Source organism: Antechinus flavipes, chromosome 5 (assembly GCF_016432865.1).
Source record: "Antechinus flavipes isolate AdamAnt ecotype Samford, QLD, Australia chromosome 5, AdamAnt_v2, whole genome shotgun sequence".
Classification (NCBI taxonomy): Eukaryota; Metazoa; Chordata; class Mammalia; order Dasyuromorphia; family Dasyuridae; genus Antechinus; species Antechinus flavipes.
The window spans coordinates 21,276,179-21,296,998 of record NC_067402.1 but is presented as its reverse complement, the minus strand read 5'-3'; the positions used below and the strand labels follow the sequence as shown (position 1 = coordinate 21,296,998).

At 41.3% G+C, this 20,820-nt stretch overlaps 1 protein-coding gene across 2 annotated transcripts in view; it reads right to left on the bottom strand.

Annotated features, from left to right (window-relative positions):
• OSBPL10 (oxysterol binding protein like 10) overlaps positions 1 to 20,820 on the bottom strand; it is a 202,846-nt gene that overhangs the window by 29,863 nt on the left and 152,163 nt on the right. For both annotated transcript variants that reach the window (XM_051962712.1, XM_051962713.1), the window contains exons 7-8: positions 14,772 to 14,915; positions 7,371 to 7,436 (exon numbers count right to left, since the gene is read on the bottom strand). In XM_051962712.1, coding sequence (XP_051818672.1) covers positions 7,371 to 7,436; positions 14,772 to 14,915 — 210 coding nt within the window. The remainder of the gene's footprint in view (positions 1 to 7,370; positions 7,437 to 14,771; positions 14,916 to 20,820) is intronic.

Here is a 20,820-nt window from a genome sequence, read left to right as displayed (position 1 = left end):
AGCAATCTGGGCTTCCATGCCTTCATCATTAGAGAGGAGGCCAGATGAGGCAGCCGTTTCTGGCTCTGGATCTCCACTCCTAAGATAGCAAGGGGAAGGCTCTGCCATTCTGCTAATCCTGGCTCATCTGCTGGCTTTTTCCACACTTACCGAGAACCATCTCCACTTGAACAATGGTTTCCCCTTTCACCTCTGACTTCTGTCCTGCCCCTGAGAAAATGGGGCAGAATAGTGATTATAGTACGAGGCCTTTCCTTACTTCTGCTGCTTCACCACATTCTTTAAGTCCAAATGACCTTCTCTCATCCTTGCTACAACCTGAGAGGGAGATGCCATCCTTTCCCCATTTTACAGACATGGCACAAGTATTGCGGTGAATATAGCATTGGACCTGATGACAGGAAGACCAGAGTTCAAATCCTGTCTCAAGACACTTTAACAAGCTGTGGTGACTCTAAGCAAGTCACTTAACTATTTCCTACCTCAGTTTCCTCAACTGTACGATGGGAATTATTAATAGTACCTACTACTTCTTAGAGTTGCTAGGAGAATCAAATGTGATAATGTATGGAAGGTGCTTGGCAAACTTTAAAGCACTATGTAAATCATTTATGATTATGATTACAGATGAAGAAATACTACTGACATTCAGCTTTCTAATCATATTACCTCTTGGACGAGGGTTTTTACCAGTGGTCCAAGGTCATAAAAAACATTACAGTCATTGTGACTGCAACCTTACTGGGAGCATAGGACATAAATTTATTTCAGTTCAATAAATATTTCCTAAATTTCTTTGTGGCAGGCTTTGTGCTTGGCATTCAAAGCTTAGTATAGTGTCTTCCATACAGAAAGTGATCGATAAACCTTTGACTTGACATGGTGCTAAAACACAAAAATAAAAATAAAATAGTACCTGCCTTCAAGAAGCTTACATTCAAATAGGAGATACAAATGTCCAAATAAGTAAATAAGAAGTAGATACCGGGTACTTCTGAGATGGAGAGTGCAGATAAGTGAAGGGATGAGAAAGTCTTCACAAAGGAGGCTCCAGTTCCCAAAGAGTTTGCTGTCACAGTTTGTGAGATTATCTATTTGAAGATGACTTCAATTCAGCATATGGGTTGGGTGATTAATAAAGATCTTGCATTTTAAATTATTAAAAGCAATAAAACTTCTTTGGCCATTTTGAAACATAAAGATTAAAATTTAAAATTTAAAAATCCATGAAGATTAAAAAAAATTTTTTCCCATGGACTAAGCTCAGGACTAATGGGAGAGAACTATGAAACAAGATCCCTGAGAGGTCAGACTCCAAAAGGGTTAGGGTCCAGGCATCTCACGTACGGTATGTGAGTCTGTGTGGGTATATCTTTAAACCTCACCAGTCAGAGATTTCCTCAGTTTTAAAATACAAACACACCTAGCCAAGCAGTAAACTGTTTCAGCAACAACATGATTATGGATGAAAAATGGTATGGGGGGCAGAAGCTTCATGGGGGAAAAGGCTCAGTAATGACATTACATTACTTTAGGTCTTGGCTACACTGTAATAATGACGTAAGTCGGAGCTACATCTTAGGCCCACAAAGATACAGTCAATCTAGACCTAAGAAATTTGTGTGAACTTCTCTGTGCTTTGTCCTTTTACATTTGTACCCTTATCTGTACCATCAGCCTCAGCTGATCTGATAATCCAGGGAACATACATATCATCATGCAAAGCATCTGCCCCAGCTGGAAAGGTCACCGGGTTCTAGGTCAGATTTCACCTCCAACACTCTGCATGTGTAACTTTGGGCAGGCCCCATGACTTTCAAGAGCCAGCTTTCTCATATATGAAACAAGTGGACAAAACTAGAAAGCCACTGAAGTCCCTTCCAAGTCTAGGATGGCGGGAAGGTGGGAGGTGGGAGACCCACGTCCTTGAGCCCAGCTCCATCATTAAGGACCTTGGGGAAGCCCCTCTACCTGTCTGGTTTCTCAAGTCACCTCACTGAAAATGAAGGGATGGGAAGAGAGTCTTTCCACTTCTCAAAATCCATAATTCTATTAAAAGGGACCCCAAGAATCCCTTATGTTACAGGGATAATGAAACGGAGGCCAGAAAGATTGTTCCAGGCCATCTAGCCAAAAAATATCAGAGGTAGATCTGAACCCAGGACCCCTGTTTCCAAATCCAGTGTACTTCCCAGGATGCCATATTGTCTTTGCTCTATTAGGTGGCAATCAGAGATACATTAATATCCAGAGATCTCATCTTTGCAAGTTACATTAGACTGTCATATTTATTAAGAGGTTTTTAAAGTCTTTTCAGCTACATCTGACACCTCCTCACCCCATTTGGAGTTTTCTTGGCCAAGATCTTTGTTTGGTGTTCCATCTCCATGTCATTTTACAAATGAGAAAACTGAGGCAAACTGGGCTAATTGATTTGGCCAAGGTTAACAGACCTAATAGGTATCCTAAGGCTGAATTTGAACTCAGAAGGATAAGAATTCCTGATTCCAACTCTATGCACTATGGTGTCATCTAGTTCTCCCTATGTTATTTATTAGGTATAGAGAAAATTCAAAAAGTTTCTTAGGAGAGAGTCCAGAGAAACCAATCTTTTTCCTCTGAATTCTAGTTTTCTTTTTTCTTGGCTGAAAGTTTAAAATTAATTTTTTGGATACAAATTCAAAGTTATAGGCAAAGACACAATTCTAATAAGCTTATTCAAGATGTAATTTTTTTTACACTCAGACTCAAGTCAGTTAACAAGATTGTGAAAATCAAATTTGTCTTCAGAACTCTCCCTCCCTCACATATCACTCTTGGCTGTCTGGAATAGTCCCAACCCACTGGGGAACCCACCAAGCCTGCCCTGCCCATGCACCAAAGCAAGCTCTCCCTTCCTCCTGCTGGGTTAAGGCTTCCTCTACTGCAGTGAATGTCCTGCTTGCACCTGGCTATCAGAGATGAGAACCTGAAAAATGAATGAGGATTAAAGGCTGGGGAGGTATTGCCTCACTGAATCCAGCAGCATTTTCATTTTTAAAAGGGAGCCAGCTAAAGGAATTCATTTCCAAAAGTAGAATTTCAGACAATGAGGCAGATGGGGCTAAGGAGATGATTGAAGGGATGAGAATCTGACTCTACAGTTCTGTTTGCAGAGTTTGTCTTGCCACCAAAGCAAACCATTCTTCTGGACCAAAGAAGGGGACTAAGAAGAGAAAGTGTGCCTTCCAGAAAACTCTTGGGTCAGAAGACCTTGGGTTAGGGGGGGTGTCCAAAATCTGGATCCAATGCACAGTGTTCTCTGGCCTCAGAAAGTATCATCATCTTTCCCCACCTTGCTGAGGGATAATATCCAAGGAAGGCGGAAAAGAGGAAGGGAGAGAAGCAAGAGGAGTAAATGGAGACTTACTACGGAAAGGGGGAAAGAGGCTATGCAATAGGAGAGAAAAGAGCTAGAGTCAGGACAATCCAACTGAGCAGTTAAGTTTCTCATCTGCTTCGGGACAGGATGTTTCCTCACAGGGAGCTCTCTATACCCATGAAACTTAGATCCTAACTAAAAAACAAGGTAGAAGGCAGTAAATTTTAAAGGGATCAAAGAGAAAATAAAATGAGGCGAATAAGGCAACCTGGAGGATGGTACAAGGAAAGTAAGCTGTCATCAGCAGTTCTACAAGATATTAGGGCCTGAGGAAACAACAACTGAACACATTTGACTATGTAATAAAGTGCTATGGTACCATAATCAAGTATTTTGAATTGCTAAAGAAGATGGGGTTCTTTTGTCATTATCACCCCATTTTCTTCATCTGTTATTTATGCATTATTTTTCAGAATTCTACTCTCATTAGTTAATCCTCAGAGCAGGATGTTAATGGTCCGCGTTAATAGCAGTCCTACTTTGGCATCCTATGGGCAGTGGCCATGTCCAGTGTCTGCCTTTATACAAAATGGCCTGGCAGGCCTAAAGGAGGTAGCCCAATCCTGCATACAAATCTGTAAAACAGGATCACCAGAGGGGACCCAGGGCCAGAGAGCAAACCCGTAACCCGACCTTCAGCTTTCCAGTACTGAGATATTTTTAAAATATCCACATGAACATCAAGCGGTCACAATTTTTGCCACCTGACTCGAAAGGGCTATTTCTGACGCCCACAGGCCTTCTTCCACCAGGCAGGTCCGACCCTGGCCATCTCAGATCGCTCTGCCCCCTCAGTTAAAAGTCCCATCACTGGATGCCTACAGCTGGGTCTCCCGGATGCTTTTAGGCTCATTCAGCACCACCTCAATGGACAGCAACAGTGCATGGGTCAACATGCATTCAACCCAATAGAGCGAACTGTGGAGAGAATGGCTTCAGAGCTCACAGGGCAGGGAGAGTGTTAGGCCTCCCCCCACGTGGGGATTCTGTCTGGTCTTAGGATGTCAGACACCAAACGTGGCAGGGAAAGACTGGTCAGAGGGCCAGGGGGCTCTCTCTTTACTAAGTCCAAGTTCCACATCCAAAGGGCAAGGGCAGACTCGCCGGCCGTCCTGCAAGTGCTCGTTCGATGCATCCCAGCTGTCCTCTTCCTCCTCCTCCTTTGGGCAGCCAGGAATGGGGCTGGAGTTCTTGCTCTACCCACACATACATACACACTTCCCACACTTGGCTCTCATAGACTGGTATGGCAGGGGATCCTCCTGAGTAAAAGCTTCGACCTGCAGAAAGGTGAATTTTCAATAAAAACACACCCTGAAAGATAAGAGAAATCACTTCTAAAGAAATCAATCAAGCGACAAGCATTTATTAAGTGCCTATTAGGTGGTGGGCACTAGGCTAAGTATGGGGGACACAAAGTAAATACCTGAACGCCCCTGCTCTCAAGGAGCTCACATTCTATTGCCGTAAAGAAAAAAAGGAGCCCCTGTGAACAAAGCCAAAATATAAGCAAGGCAAATATACGAGGTGGCTGGAGGCTACGGGCTGGTGAGAGAGGCAACAGCAAGAGACCGGCATCATCAGCCAAGACAGACGCCAGATATCACGGGGCTTTCTTTAACAAGTGCTTGGGGGAAGCATTTTGCAAGAAAAATCAATGTCGACCCTTTTTCCTGCCTATGGGGATCTCCTTGAATCCACTGAAATTTGTTGGATGCTCATTTGCAATGAAAAGAAGATGGAGAAAGGATTTCAGAAGGAACAAAGCAAAAAGGAAGGAAGGAAAGAAAAAAGAACAGACTGTCGGTTACATAGTGTGTGTGGGAGGGGGGCACAACCCATCCATGTGCACTGATGATGCCTGGCTTGCTGTGATAATCCAGTAAGCCAGCAAGCATTTATTAAGTGCCTACTGTGTTCTAGACACTGTGCTAAGCACTGGAGACACACGAGAAATAGAAGATTCGGTCCCTGCTTTGGAAGAGCTCACAGTCTAACCAGGGAGACAACGTGCAGACAATTTGTACAAACAAGATCTTTTAAAACTAATCAGTCAGCCTCAGGCCGGGGCTTGAGGGTAGGATTTCAGCTGAGACTGGAAGGATGCCAGGGAAGCTAAGGGATGGAGATAAGGAAGAAGAGCAGAGTTCCAGGAATGGGGGACAGCCAGTGGAAAATGCACAATGTCTTGTGTGAGGAAGAGCAAAGGAGGAGGCAGAATCAATAGATCATAGAGCACGCAGGATAGTGAGTTAAGGAAGTTAGAAAGGGAACAGGGGGCCGGGATACTCAGGATTTTAGAAGCCAGAACAGCATCTTATCTTTGTTCCTAAAGGGGTCCAATTGGAGCTGACCCAATGGAGGCAGGGGTAGCCATGGGCAAGACAGAGATCAATTTATCAGTTATCCAATTCCTTTAGGCAAATCCTACCACAATTGATAAGTTCCACTCTTCCAATACCAAGTCAACCATGACATTAAAGGGCAGAATGAATTAGTGGCTTGGGAAAACTTCCTGAAGGGTCCCAGTTTCTGGCTCCACCAACCAAGCACAAAATAACTGCTTCCCCATTTCAGGGACATCACAGATTCCTCGGGACACCCTACAGAAAGCTTCTTAGCTAGTCCAAGAAGGCTTCAAACATCAGGGGGTTTAAGAGCCTTGTTACCCCACCCACAAACCCTGGGTTTGCTCCAAGTCTGGGAAAGCCAGCACCAGCCCATCTAAAAGTAACTGGTGCCCTCTCCACTTTCCTCCCCCTTCTGAGTGGTGGCCACTTTGCAAACTACCAATTAGAGCAAATCCTTTTTCCAAAGTTTTCTTAGCAATGGGAGGCAACTTCCATAATGGCCATCAGCAGGCAGGTCAAAGAGCCAGTCAGTCAGTAAAAGAGACTCTTTTCAACATGGCCAAGGCCTGGCAGGGATTCTGGTTCCCCACGGAAGATCATCAGAAGATGCTTCTAACTAAAGGATCCCCCTTGGGGATCGACCCAAGAAGCAGTGGAGAATACCACTTCCCAGCTGACAAACCCAAACACTGAATATCATCCTGACTGCCCCACTGGGGAGTTTTGCTCTCTTTTTTCTGGAGAGCTCTTTTCTGTTTGTTTTTGAATTTTTATCTCATTGTTATTAATGTCTAGTTCTCCAACTCAGGGAAGAATGGTTTATAAAAGCCAGTGAGACTCCCTAGCTTGGCTTGACTAGTCATCTCTCTTCTCGGGCAAAGCTACTCATCCAGAACCCCTGAGGATTTGTGGGGGAAGTCCGGCAGTGGCGATCAGATGGCGGCCTGGGAGGGAAGGCAAAGGCCTGAGCTCGCTCTGACGCTCACTTCTAAACACAAGCCTTCTCGCTGGTAGGTCATGGGTCTATGCCATCAATTGGGGCGAGCTACGGTCCTCCAACACCGGGCAAGGTTGCAATGGCCAAGAAGTCCATAAACCGTCTTTCTACCCTGATTACAGGAGGCAGCCAGCAGAGGGGCATTGGCCAGAGGCAAAGTGTAACTACAGGCCGTGTCGTTTCTATAGCAACCCCGGGATGCTTGGGACCAGGCCCTCAGTTCCCGAACCCTCCCATTGCTCTGACCCATCAGTGTCCTACCCACTTAAATTTGCGAGAAGCCTCTTACAGTCATGAACTGCTGACCCCACAGCAAAGGGAAAGGAAAACACTTTCAAAGGATGGGACCAAGAGATTAACTTTAAAATCAAGAGCTGCCAAACTAATAACCACAAATACTCTTCCATGCTTGGAGGGGGGAAGGGAAGGCTTCAAATCAATAGTAAGGGGAGGAAACCTAGTCATGAAGGTGACTGGTTCAGCTGACTAATTTCCCAGCCAGAGAGAAGGCTGGCCTAACGACCCCGGAAAAGGAAATGGACTCAGACACTCACTACCTGCGGTCTGGAACAACCATATGGGTAGGCTTCAGGTTCCTCACCTGGGGGTTGGAGTAGCTGCCTCCTGAGGTCCCTTCCAGTCCCCGCGGACTTGACAACTGACTGCTCTAAAGATGATTAAAAAAAAAAAAAGGAAATTCTTAAGGCAGAAAGCTAGGAAGGGAGAGATTTTAATAACAGGCAAAATGAGACAGACATGCATCGGAGCTAACAGGATGGAAGAGCCAGCCCAAGGAGGCCCTGGTTCAGGATCAGGGGGCTCATACTTAGCATGCAAAGCCTGGGGAGGGAGAAGGGAGCACCAAGGGCCCCCTCAGAGCCCTCCCAAGTCAGACTGCTCTGCTTCCTCACCCCGCCCAGCACCCAGCTAGGCTGGGTTCAAGGGTCACCTCCTAGATAAGGGTTTTCCAGATGATCCCAGATATAAACACTTGTCCTTTACTCTCCCAAATTATGTAGATCTACTTAGTCTGCACTTTGTATGTGTCTATCTGTATACATACTATTCCCCTGCCTCTAGAATATAATGTCCTTGAGGACAGAGTTTGTGTTAATTTGATTTACATTATTTCAGAAAACCATTTTCAGATTTTCTTTCTCTTTCATATGTATCGATCATAATTGCATTATAGCAACCCATTCCACTAATGTACCACAATTGATTTTTGTCTGTATTTGCTCAGCACTTAGCCCAGCACCTGGCATGTAGCAGGCCTTTAATAAGCTTTAGTTGAAGTAAATTGCATGAGAAAGGAAAATTTCTTGGGCAGGTAGAAGGGTGGAGGTAGGGAACCTATTCATCTAGATATGAATGTGAAGCTGATATTTCTCCCTATCTGTGTGTGCACATGATATGAGTGGCTGTGTGTGTGTATATGTGTGTGTGCACAAATTTGTATCAAGAATTAATTTGACTTTCTTGAGATTTAGCCTAAGGCTATAAATCATGAGAGGATGGCAACCAATCTGGAACAAGTAACTGCTGATACTTTTAGCCACCGAAGAAGAACTACAGCAAACGATCTGAGCTGGATAAGTGGCATCGTCTGGATCGGGAATCGATTGCTTTGTGGGCTTTTCACCATTATGGAATTGGGTTAAGTATGAAAAGGCACAATGAGTTCACCCAAGCGTCTCCTTAACCAGGGCTCTATCTTCAAATCAATTAGGGGTCAGATTTGGGGCTTCACATGACCAGATTATGCAGCAGAAATGAAGTAATAGGAATTCTACCTGGGTGCCATCTGGATAGAGACTGACATAAAAATTAACATTGGAGATTCTAAATGGGGAAAATTTTTATTAGACTATAAATGTTTTACTCAAAGCATCGAAAGGATCCCATGACTTCATTTAAACAAATTAATTTGAACCCATAAAACAGTGTAACTTCTCAGTGGATGCCATCAACATATCTGTGTTCACCCATCCCTTCACTTTTCATTTTACAGGATTCCATTATTTCCAAATAAGAAAGTCCTTTCCTTCTCATATGGATCGGCCTTAATTGCACGATTTGATATGATTGTATAAGAATGGTGTCCAGTTTATTTCACCATCCTCCTATTGTTTTTCATTTACAAGTATTTGACCTTTTCCACAATTGCAAATAATGGAGGAGGAGTTTTAAAGATTTCTGAATAGATAAAAATTTTTTTCTATCAGATTATACTTTCAGGGCAATTTCAAAATGGAAGTATCGAGCCAAATGATTTGATTATCTTTGTGGCTTGTGTTGCATGTTAGAGATACTTAGCAAAAAGCTATTCCTACTTTGCAATTCTCCCAACAATAAATGAATCCAACTATTTACCTAAAGCAGCACGATATTTTTTAAATAAAATTTTATTTTCTTTCCAATTACCCATCTATTTTAGGTATCAAATTTTTGTCCATCTTTATTTGCCATCTATTTGCTTTTTAACATATTGCTACACATTTTTCAATTTTTATGTACTCAAGTACTTATCTTCCTAATAATTCCTACTTAATAGATAAATCTCCCTTCAATTGTAGAGAAAAAGATATTATTTTATTTCCCATGTGCAAATTTAAAATATTTCAGACTATTATCTAGGATTATAGGATCATGATTTTGAATTGGAAAAGACAGAAATCACCGAATTCAATTTTTTATCTGTATTTGACACATTTTCCCATCTATTATTTGCTTTTTAACAAACTGTTTGTTGCAAATGTTCCAATTTTTATGTACTCAAGTCCATATTTTCCTAATAATATCTGCTTAATAAACCTCCCCCCTTCAACAATAGAGATGAAGTTATTATTTTATTTTCCATGTATTATTTTAAAATATTTCAAACTGTTATCTGATTTTAAATTGGCAAAGACAGCAATCACTGATTCTAATGTACCTCATGCTGCCTCTTTAACAGATGAAAGAAGTGAATGTAAAGTGAAGGGATTTATCAAGGATCTAATGCAGGATTTGAAGTAAGGCCTCCCTACTTCCAAAACAGTTATGCTAGCCACGATACCACACTTACACAACTGGAATTCATTATTCCATGTGGTATGAGACATGAGTTTAAATCTATCAGTCATAATCACAATAATCAATATCACCAAATACACAGAATCGGATAGGGATAGGGACTGGAGTTGTGATTTCACTGGTTTAAGGAACTCCCAGGTAGGAAAAATCTCTACCAATGCAAGCCTGTACCCTTCTCTGCAACTGAGAGTCTTAAGCATGTTGCTTCAATGGACACTGAGTGACTTACCTAACATGTGTCAGAGGCAAGACTTGAAATCCAGATTGGGTTCAAGGCCAGCTCCCCGTGCACTCACTGTGCCACAATGACAAAGAATTATTACATCATAAATGCTTGCTCCATCTTAAGGGGTTTATCAAGTGCTCCTTTTTCCATATACATATATATATTAATTTACAATCAGATTTCTTTCTAATCTGATCCACTGATGTGCTTGTATATTTTTTGCCCAGTAAATTTTTTTTTATGGATGTCACCTTATAATTTTTTTATCTTTTTAATTTTTTTACACTGTTTTAAAGTCAAGAAGATCAAGCCTACTGTCATCATGCAAGAGAATGTAAGATTCTCGAGACAGGAATGGCTTAATTTTTGCCTTTGCATCCCTGATGAGAATACCCTTAGTAACTATTTTTATTTCAGATTTCATATCGATATTCTTGCTCTTTGTTTTTCTATATGAATTTGTGATTAAAAAAAGTTTTGTAATTTGGCCTTTTGCTAATTTGCTTGGAATGGCACCAAAAGTGTAAATTAATTTGGGAAATGTTGATATTTTTCCTTTATCAGCCTGACCTATCCATAAAGCAAGGAATGATCCTCCAACTAGGGAGAATCTTGCTTTATATTTCCATGATCATCACAGAATCTCAGAATTTAAAGGGACCTCATAAGGCCAGATGGGATCTACACAAACAAGTCCCCTCTAACACAAATTAGTTATGATCAGGCTTTTGTCTGAAGATCTCGAGGGGGAACCCACTGCTTCCAGAAGGCCTCCCACTTTCAAACTGTTCAAAGTCATAGGAAGGCTCTTCTTACAGCAAGCCTCAGTTTATCTCTTTCCCACTTCTACCGACTGCTCCTAATCCTGTCTCCAGGGCACAAGGAGAAATCCAATCCTTCTTCTTGCATGGAACGGACCTTCCAAAACCTGAAGACGGACTTCATGTTCCTCAGTTGTTTGGGTTTTTGCATCTTGTGATTTTCTGGATGTTCTTCCAACCTAAAGAGGTTTATGTATCTGGCTTGAATACATTCTTTGGTTTTCTAAAAAAAATTCTTCTGCTTAGATTTGTAAAACTCTAGGCAAAGATAAGACTTCCTGGCCCATGTGAAGGATAAGCCGTTCCTGGCCAAAAAGGTTTCCTTCCTATATGTTAAGTCATGGTCCAGAAATTCAAATTTCTTGGCCATCCTCCTCTTTCTGCCTTTGTTCACTTTTCAATTCTGCAATCTTTTCTGGGGCTTTGTCCCAACTGGGTCACCCTGAAAGAGACACACCCCCCACCTCAGCCACTAAGGTCTTGCATTTCCTTCCAATACTTCCCAGGATCCTTCTGTCAATATTAGTCGCACCTACATGAACCCCCAGGGGAAGACACTAATAATCCATTTGGACAAACTTAAGGTGGTTCCCTGTTATGTCTTGATTATATGGACTGGGGACACAGTCGACCTGTCTTTCCATTGCCAGACAACCGGCTGCATGGATAACCTCAGTAAGAACTCGTCCCCCCTCCCACTCAGTCTCCTTCTTCAAACACTCAGGAGATTAAGAGTTAAGGCCCACCATCACTAGAATCAGCTGCTTCCCTTTCAGAAGGCACAGAGTCCTCCTGCCTGTCATGGAACTCACATAGAGACGACTTAGGTCCACAGACCCTCCTTTTCTCTACCTTCTAAATGACTAACCAATGTCTAGATTCCATTTGCCACTCCAGATCCTATTTCTCTGTCCTGTGTTATAGGAAACACTTCATTATCTTAGATAGCCTATAGAATAGAGACTAATGTTGGATCACATTGGGATCACAATGGGAGTTATCTGGGCAGACACACTGAAGGAATTTGCCATTTCCCAATTCAGCTCATTTTACAGATGAGGAAACTGAGGCAGACAAGGTGAGTGACTTGACCAGGATCCTACAGCTAGTGCCTGAGACCAAATTTAAATTCAGGAAAATGAGTTGGCCTGGATTCAGGCCACTTAGCTACCTAGCTACTTTCACCTTCAAGAAAGTGACCAGCTTGAACAGGGTGCACATATAATAGCCCTGAAAAGAATTTCAGATTTGTTTGCTAGTTGTTCTTATTAAGATTTCATGCAAGCCTAGATACAAAGGTTTTTGCTGTAGAATGCAAGCTCCTCGAAAGCAAAAAGTGTCTTCCTTTTTGCTTGAATTAATCTCATCAGAAATTTAGCCAGGCACAGAGTAAGTACTTCATAAATGCTTCTTGCCTCGCCTCCAATATGCTACCAAATATAAGTGACACAAATGAGCCCCACTATTTTGTGCCAGTTTTTAGTGGAACTGTTTCTAAGATTTCTCTATTGCATATTGTGTAAACTCCTATTTTAAGTTAGACAATTTTTTGTCGTGTTGAAGGAATCTTCTCTATTGCTATTCTTTTAAGTATTTTTTTTTAAATCACAAAAGAAAATTGTATTTTACAAAGGCTTTTGCTACATCTTTTTAGAGTATTTATAGGGTAGATATTTCTGATATAACTTATCTATGATCAATCATTATTTTAAAAGCACTGTTGTGAACTAGTATTAGCTACTATTTTATTTAGTATTTTTATATCTATATTCAATAGAAAAATTGGACTAGAATTTTCCATTTGATATTATCTTTGCCGGCTTTTACAATCAATCCCATATGCGCTTCCCAAAAGATATTGGGCATCATTTTGTCTTGCTCTGTATTTATGCAAAATCTCTGTAGTAAAGCAATTATTTGTTCTAAAAAATTTATCTGAAAACCCCTGTGGGCCATTTGAGGTACATATGTGCTTGAGTGCGTGTGTGTGAGAATGAGAGTAAGAGTGAGAGTGAGAGAGAGAGAGAGAGAGAGAGAATGTGTGTGTGTTTGTGTGAGAGTGTGTGTGTGTGGATGTATGTGTGTATAGCAGTTCAGTGGAACTTGACTTCTCCCTGAAATTACTTGATTTAAAATGATTGCTTCCTTGTGGATAATTTATACTTTTGTAGATAATTATCCATCTTATTCAAATTTTTTGTTTTGTTAGCTTATGCCTGCTTGATATGTTCTCTGATGATCTTCTGAATTTCTTCTGTGTTTATTGTGAGCTCTTTTTTTATTGATAACTTTCTAGATCTGCTTGGTAGCTACTGGTTTCTATCAATTTCTATGCCCCTCCATCAAAATCAGCTTGTTATTCTGTTTTTTAATTCAGTTGTTCTTTCCATATTTATTATTTCCCTAAACTCATTTTTTTTTTAAATCCCAATTCTTTTCTGGAAATAATGTTTCTTTCCTGTCTTCTTTCCCACTCCCTCCCAAATGAGCTTTCTCTTCTAATAAAGAAAAACACAGAAACTTTGTATGCTATACCTAAGAGGATAAGGCATGTTTTATGCTTACAGGCTGGTCCCTCCCATCCTACTCTTTGCCACAAATACAGAGGTTGTTTTTATATCAAAGGCCAAAGTTGGCCAGGACAAGGACTTGGCTTCAGTTTAGTGTTTCCCCTAACATTATTACCTCTCTTTTTACCTCCTCTTAGATTTGGGGGAAAATGTTTTTTAAAATTCATAGAACTTTCTTCTATAGCCTGCCACCAAGGCAGTACCCTCCTGTAAAGTCTCCTTCTCTTACAATTTCCAGACACAATCATGTCAAACTGAGGGCCACAGACAAGAATGAGCAAGCGGTTCACAGAATTTCCAACACGGAAGCCATCCAGGGAGGGAGAGTGGTCTGCATTGCCAATCAGAGACCCTGGGTTCCAATCTACATCCACCACCTATAAACTCTAGATTTGGCCTCTGTGGGCCTCCCTCCACCTTCCAACCTATCCTTAAGTCTTACCCAAAACGTCCTCTGTGAGAAGACGTTATCCAGGAGCCTTCACCTGAAGACCTCTTATGAAAATGAGGTTTCCCCCAAGCCAAGGCAGCCCTGCCCCTTTGGACAGCTCAAATCCTAGGAAGCTTCTCCTCCCACAGGGCCGGAAGTGGCCTCTGCAGGCTTCCCCAGTGTCCACAGTCCTGTCCCTTGGGGCCAAGCAGACAACATTTTCCCCCGGTTACCTCCATGTCAGTACCTGAAGCTGCACCTCCTGTCCATCGCTCCCCTAGACCAACCATCTCTGGGAGATTTCCCCAGAGGTCTGAAGGCAAGGTCTCAAGCCCTTTTACCATCCTGACTGCTCTCCTCAAGGTTTTCTATTTTTCAAATTTGGAGCCAGAACAGAACCCTCAAATAGATCATACCAGGTACCATGAAACTAACGTCTCTCATTTTTTGGACACGCTGTCCCCTTTAATGGAACCCACCATGTCATTAGCTTGGAGGGTTCACATTAAATCATATCAAGCTAGCTGAAAGTTCACTAAAACTTGCAGATCATTTTCACCTCAGCTATCAATTAATTATGCATTCCCCACACTGGGATTTTTCTGTTGTTGTTTTACAATATTTAAACCCAGAACAGAGCTGAGCTCATTGCCATCGATGATCAATGGGGCAACACCTTCAATTAGGATATACCCCAAGTTCTGAATGGAAGCCTCACTGATAACCCAAACATAGACCTAGGAGACCTGTCTGCTCTGCCTCTGACTGAAGGGCAATCTCCCAGCAAAGTTTTGCAAACAAAACATGGCAGCAAAGCTTGGGAGGGGAGGGAGCATAGAACCACGATCCAGAAATTCCCAACCAAATTTGATCCACCTACCGAGGTACTCCCGATTTTTGGTTCTTGTTGGATCACTGATGGAGAAGATGTAATTTGGTGTTGAGAAGTTGGCGTATATGCGGGAAGAAGCTGTTGCTCACCCCAGTGCTGGGAGTATGTTGATATTTCCTTTTCTTCTTCAACCTGGTGGGAACAAAGCAGGGAATGGGCAAATCGGCTTGGGCATGACTACTGGGCACCATGAGTGGGCACGGGGGCTACCAAGTCCAGACCTAGGATTCGCATTGCACAGTAACATCCTTCGGTGTGAGAAGCTAGCAATACTTGGGGAGGGAGAAGCTGTCTGTTTAATTGTCTAGAGAACTGTTTCTATTGAGCATCTGAAGGAACAGGGCATAAAAACAAGAATCGACTAATTAGGCATTCTGAATTTAGATAAAGGGGTTTCATGGGCTTCCTATGAATGGGCGAAGCAAAATTATCTAGATGGGAGAAATAAGGGGAAGGATGACCGAGTTACAGTTTAATTTACTTCGCCCAATCGGACTATACCACTGATGACAAATGAAGTTTAACCACAGATCGTCAGACAATCACAGAATCTCATAGTTTTAAAGTTAGGAGGGACCTCATTCAACCTCTAGTCCAACAAAAGAATCACCCTCTCCCATATTCAGCTCACCTGGGAAGCTCTAGACCAGGTTGATTATGGAAGGATGGCCAACCAAAGCAAGGGGAGGGGGTGTGGGTATAAGATAACCCCCTTAAGTGACCAAAGGTCATTTTCTCTCTCTGGGCCTATATTTGTAAAATAAAAAGACTGGAGTAAAATCTGATATCCTTGTTAGCTTAAGTTCCCAGGATCAGATGTCAGCCTGGTCAAAGTGCAGGTTGGGGACGATTTTGTAAACTGAGGCTTGGAATGAATAGTCTTATTTACATAGAGCACTCTGGGTTTATAACAGAGCTTTTGAAACTTTTTCCACTCATGATCCCTTTTCACCTGAGAAATTTTTACACAACCTCAGGTATATAAACTAGGTATACAAATCAAATATTTATTGTTAATAAATCATAATTTCATGAGCCCCCCACATGCAGTTATGTAATCCCATAGGGGCTGTAATCCACAGTTTAAGACATTTTGGTTTATAGAATGGGTAACTTTGGGGGCCATAATGACCCAGCTTGTCTTGTAGACATAATGACACTGGCTAAGGTGGAACAACGGAGATAAGCCCACTCCACCCTCCCATCTTTATCCCCTCCCCCATCCAGTAACAGTGTTGTTAACTTTGTCAGGTTCCTGAGTCTTTCTACCTTCCAACCCACTCATATGGGGAGAATGAAGCTCCTCCCTGTCCCAGCAAAGTGGAACCTTCCTCTTGTTCACTGGATGCACTTTCTCCAGCATCCTGGCAGTTAACTCTGACTCCTCGGACCTTACAGAACAATGGAGCCCATCTGGCCCATTCACCAGCTGATACCTTGAATATAAGATGGGGGCTGGAGGAGAAGAAAGCTCATAGACCCCAGAATATCACCAGGATAATACACTATAATCAAATAGGATTTATACCAGGAATGCAGAGCTGGTTCAATGTTAGGAAAATTATTAACATAATTGACCACATCAATAACCAAACAGAAATCATATGATTATAGCAATAGATGCAGAAAAAGTATTTGACAAAATCCAATACCCATTCCTATTAAAAACACTAAAAGGCATAGGAATAAATGGAGTTTTCCTTAAAATGATCAGCAGCATCTATCTAAAACCATCACTAAGCATCATATGCAATGGGAATAAACTAGAACCATTCCCAATAAGATCAGGAGTAAAACAAGGTTGCCCCCATCACCATTACTATTCAATATTGTATTAGAAATGCTAGCTTTAGCAATAAGCGAAGAAAAAGAAATCGAAGGAATTAGAATAGGTAATGAGGAAACCAAATTATCACCCTTTGCATATGATTTTATGGTATCCTTAGAGAATCCTAGAGAAAATCAACTAAAAAACTACTAGAAATAATTGTTTTATCCAAGTTGCAGGATAGAAAATAAATCCACATAAATCAACAGCATTTTTGTATGTTACCAATGAAGTCCAGTTGCAAGAGAAAGAGAAATTCCATTTAAAATAATTGTAGATAATATAAAATATTTAGGAGTCTACCTGCCAAGACAAATCCAAAATATACAAACACAATTTCAAAATACTTTTCAGAAAAATAAAGTTAGATCTAAACAATTGGAAAAATATCAATTGCGCATGGGTATACTGAGCTAATATAATAAAAATGACAATTCTACCTAAATTAATCTACTTATTCAGTGCCATACCACTCAAACTCCCAAGAAATTATTTTATAGAGCATAAAAAATATTAATAAAATTCATCTCAAAGAACAAAAGGTCAAGAATATCAAAGGAATTAATGAAAAAAAATGCAAATGAAGATGACACCTAGCTGTACCAGACTTTAAATTATAAAGCAGCAGTCATCAAAACCATTTGGTATTGGCTAAGAGACAAGAGTAGTTCATCGGTGGAATAGGTTAGGTTCACAAGACACAATAGTCAATGATTATAGTAATGTAGTGTTTGATAAACCCAAAGACTCCAGTTTCTGGGATAAGAACTCACTATTTGACAAAAATTGTTGGGAAAATTGGAAAACAGTATGGCAGAAACTAGCCACTGCCCAACACCTAATGCCCTATATGAAGATAAGGTCAAAATGGTCCTTCAAAAGGAAGGAATTTATGGACAAAGAAGAACTAGAGAATATTATGAAATGCAAAATGAATAATTTTGATTATATTGAATTAAAAAGTTTTTGTGCAAACAAAACTAATGCAGCCAAGATTAGAAGGGAAGCATAGAACTGGGAAAAAATTTTATATCCAAGGGTTCCGATAAAGGTCTCTAAAATATACATAGGGAACGTATTCAAATTTGTAAGAATAAAAATCATTCCCTAGTTGATAAATGGTTAAAGGATATGAATAGATAATTTTCAGATGAAGAAATTAAAGCGATTTCAAAATATATGAAAAAAATGCTGTAAATCACTATTGATTAGAAAAATGCAAATTAAGACAATTATGAGATAACCAGTACAATCTGTCAGATTGGCTAAGATGACAGGAAAAGATAATGATGAATGTTGGAGGGGATGTGGGAAAATTGGAACACTAACATATTGTTTGTAGAGTTGTGAAATGATCCAACCATTCTAGAGAGCAATTTGGAACTAGGCTCAAAAAGTTATCAAACTGTGCATATTCTTTGATCCAACAGTGTTACTACTGGGCTTATATCCCAAAGACCCCAATGATCTTGTGATGGAGAGAACCATCTACACCCAGAGAGAGCACTGTGAGAATTGAGGGTGGATCACAACATAGCATTCTCACTCTTTTTGTTGTTGTTTGCTTGCATTTTGTTGTCTTTCTTATTCTGTTTTCCTTTTTTGATTGGATTTTTTTTGTCCGGCATGATAATTGTGGAAATATGTATAGAAGAACTGCACATGTTTAATATATAATAAATTACTTGCCACCTAAGGGAGGAGGATAGGGGAAGGAAGGGAGGAAAATTTGGAAGACAAGGTTTTGCAAGGTGAATGATGAAAACTATCTCTGCATATATTTTGAAAATAAAAAGCTATTATTAAAAAAAGTGCTTCTGTGAATAATCTTTCCACCTCAACTTGACCTGGAGATTCCCAGAAGATACCACGAAATTGCTGTTATCATTACACCCACTTTCCTGTTCCCTGTGCTCCTATTAAGGACAGCTAGGTGGTATACTAGATAAAGCACCCTTCTGGAGTCTAGAATTCCTGAGTTCAATGAGCTCAGACACTAACCCTGGGCTTGTCCCTTCATCCTGTGTGCCTTAGTTTCCTTATCTGTCAAATAGCTGGAGATGGAAATGGCAAACCACTCCAGTATCTGCTGAAAAAATCCAAATGGGGTCATAAAGAGTCAGACATGACTGAAAAATGACATCTGTTTCTTGAGGACTTTTCATTAAAGTCCATCTGTGTTCTCTCACTACTGCTCCAACTCTATTGAGGTGACAAGTATCTCGGGGGCCCTTCCAAGGCTTAAGTCCCAGCTGGAGAAGACAAGTCCCTCATCTCAAGAAGCCATATTACTATACCATCTACTTTCATTTTAGTTTTTTCCTTTTATGCTTCCAATCATTTCAAAAACTCTTAAAACTTCCAAGGATTCTATTGGCTAACATATGGCAGAAATCAATAAATCATCCAACAGAGAGACACAAAAAGCCAGGGGGTATTTTGAATTAGATCAATAATGGCTATAGAAGCAAATGATGAAGCACTAAATTAAATTTATTTAGGGTTTTCAAGATGCTGCCAGATTCCTCTTCGGCAAAAATGGACTGTTCCTTCCCCACTTTTCATCACTTTCCAAAGCTGTGGTATTAGCAAAAAATATTTTACTTTCCTTTAGGAATCAAGAACTTTCAAAAGGTGTGGGGGAGGGAAACCACCTTTTCATCAGAAAAATTCCTCATGTTTTATACATTTACAGGAAAAACCCGAATTTGCAAAAAAAGCTCAAGATAAAAATAAATTAAATTTCTTAATCAGGTCATCTGGCCAATTTGCAGGAAATTTCACTCGGGGATGCTAAAACAGACCCTGAAAAGCAGGATTCGATTAGCGTGATATTTTTTTAATCAACAGCAACAGCAATCACCCACTCAGGGCCACCCCAAGTCACAGACATCCCTTTAATCCGACATGTCCCCTTAATGCAGATTACACAGATGATTGTCTTAGATATAAATTATTTAATGGCCTAAAAGCATTGGAGGAACAATCTGCAGTCTCTCCAACTACATAATGGTTTTTGATTTACAAGCTGGAAGCATTTGCCTCATTACGCAGCAGAAAAAGGATTTAAGCTCTTACTTGGGACAAAGAAAAGGGCCAAGAAGCCGCCAACATGGAGGACGCACAAGCAGCAACATGGTGATGGATGTTGGACTCTGCAAAAGGCTGAGGGCCAAAGGAAGACCAGGCAGGAGGTGGGACTTTGTCTGATGCCCTATGGCGGACTCATGGGGCAATTGTCTGGGGCCCACTCAGACTGGAAGCCCTACGAGGTTGGGGAATTTGTCTTATCCACAATTTGTACCTTCCTCAGCAGATGCTTAACTGATGGCAGTGAGAGGAAGGAAAAGAGGAAGGGAAGAAGGAAGGAGGAAGAGAGGGAAGGGAAAGGAGAAAGTTAGGAGAAAGGGAGGAAGGAAGATATAGCCTCTGCCTGCAAGGAGCTTCTAGTTAGTTATGGCATTGGCTGCCATATCTACTTAATTAATGTTAAAGCAGGCAATGCTAGCAATCAGGTCAAGTGCCGAGAAGGAAGAGAAGTCCCAGGATCTCAGCGAAGTCTGTGCTCGCTGCTACATAAAACATTCCCACTTAGAATAGATTGGGGTTTTTTTTTCCGCTTCATTTTTGCAGACATTCATTAACGAAGCAAGAAAAAGGTGTCAGAAGGATAACAAGCTCTCTCTAACAGGAATAAAACAAAAAGCTGCTGTGATGAGACAGTTTCAGGCCACAGTCTCAGTCCCCAGAGCGAAGGTGACATTGATTCCTGAAATGCTCAGGGCCCTTGGCTGCAGTATCCAGGCCATTAAGCAGTGACCCCTCCCCAGTCCTGTGGGCACAGTGCTGGGCAGTAGGCCCTCCCTGCTCGCTCCATCACTGTTTGCCATGGACATCTCTGACCACCTCCTACCACAGCCAAAATCTTCCTCTGTTCCTATACCCTTGGGTGACCTGATCCCATCCCCTGTAGCTGACTGAGGGGCTCCCCTGACCTCCAGCCTCTTCTCTCAAGAATAAGGGGTACATTTCATCCCCCACAACCCCATAAGGTGGGCAGCCAAGCAGTCACACAATCAGGATTGTACAGATGAGAAATCAGGCTCAGAAAGTTCAGTGGGCTGACGTCCCAAGAGAATAAGTGCCCCAGCCAGTCCTCCATACAGCTCTCTGTCTGTGTTTTGCCTCCTGAATTTTAATTGATCCTTC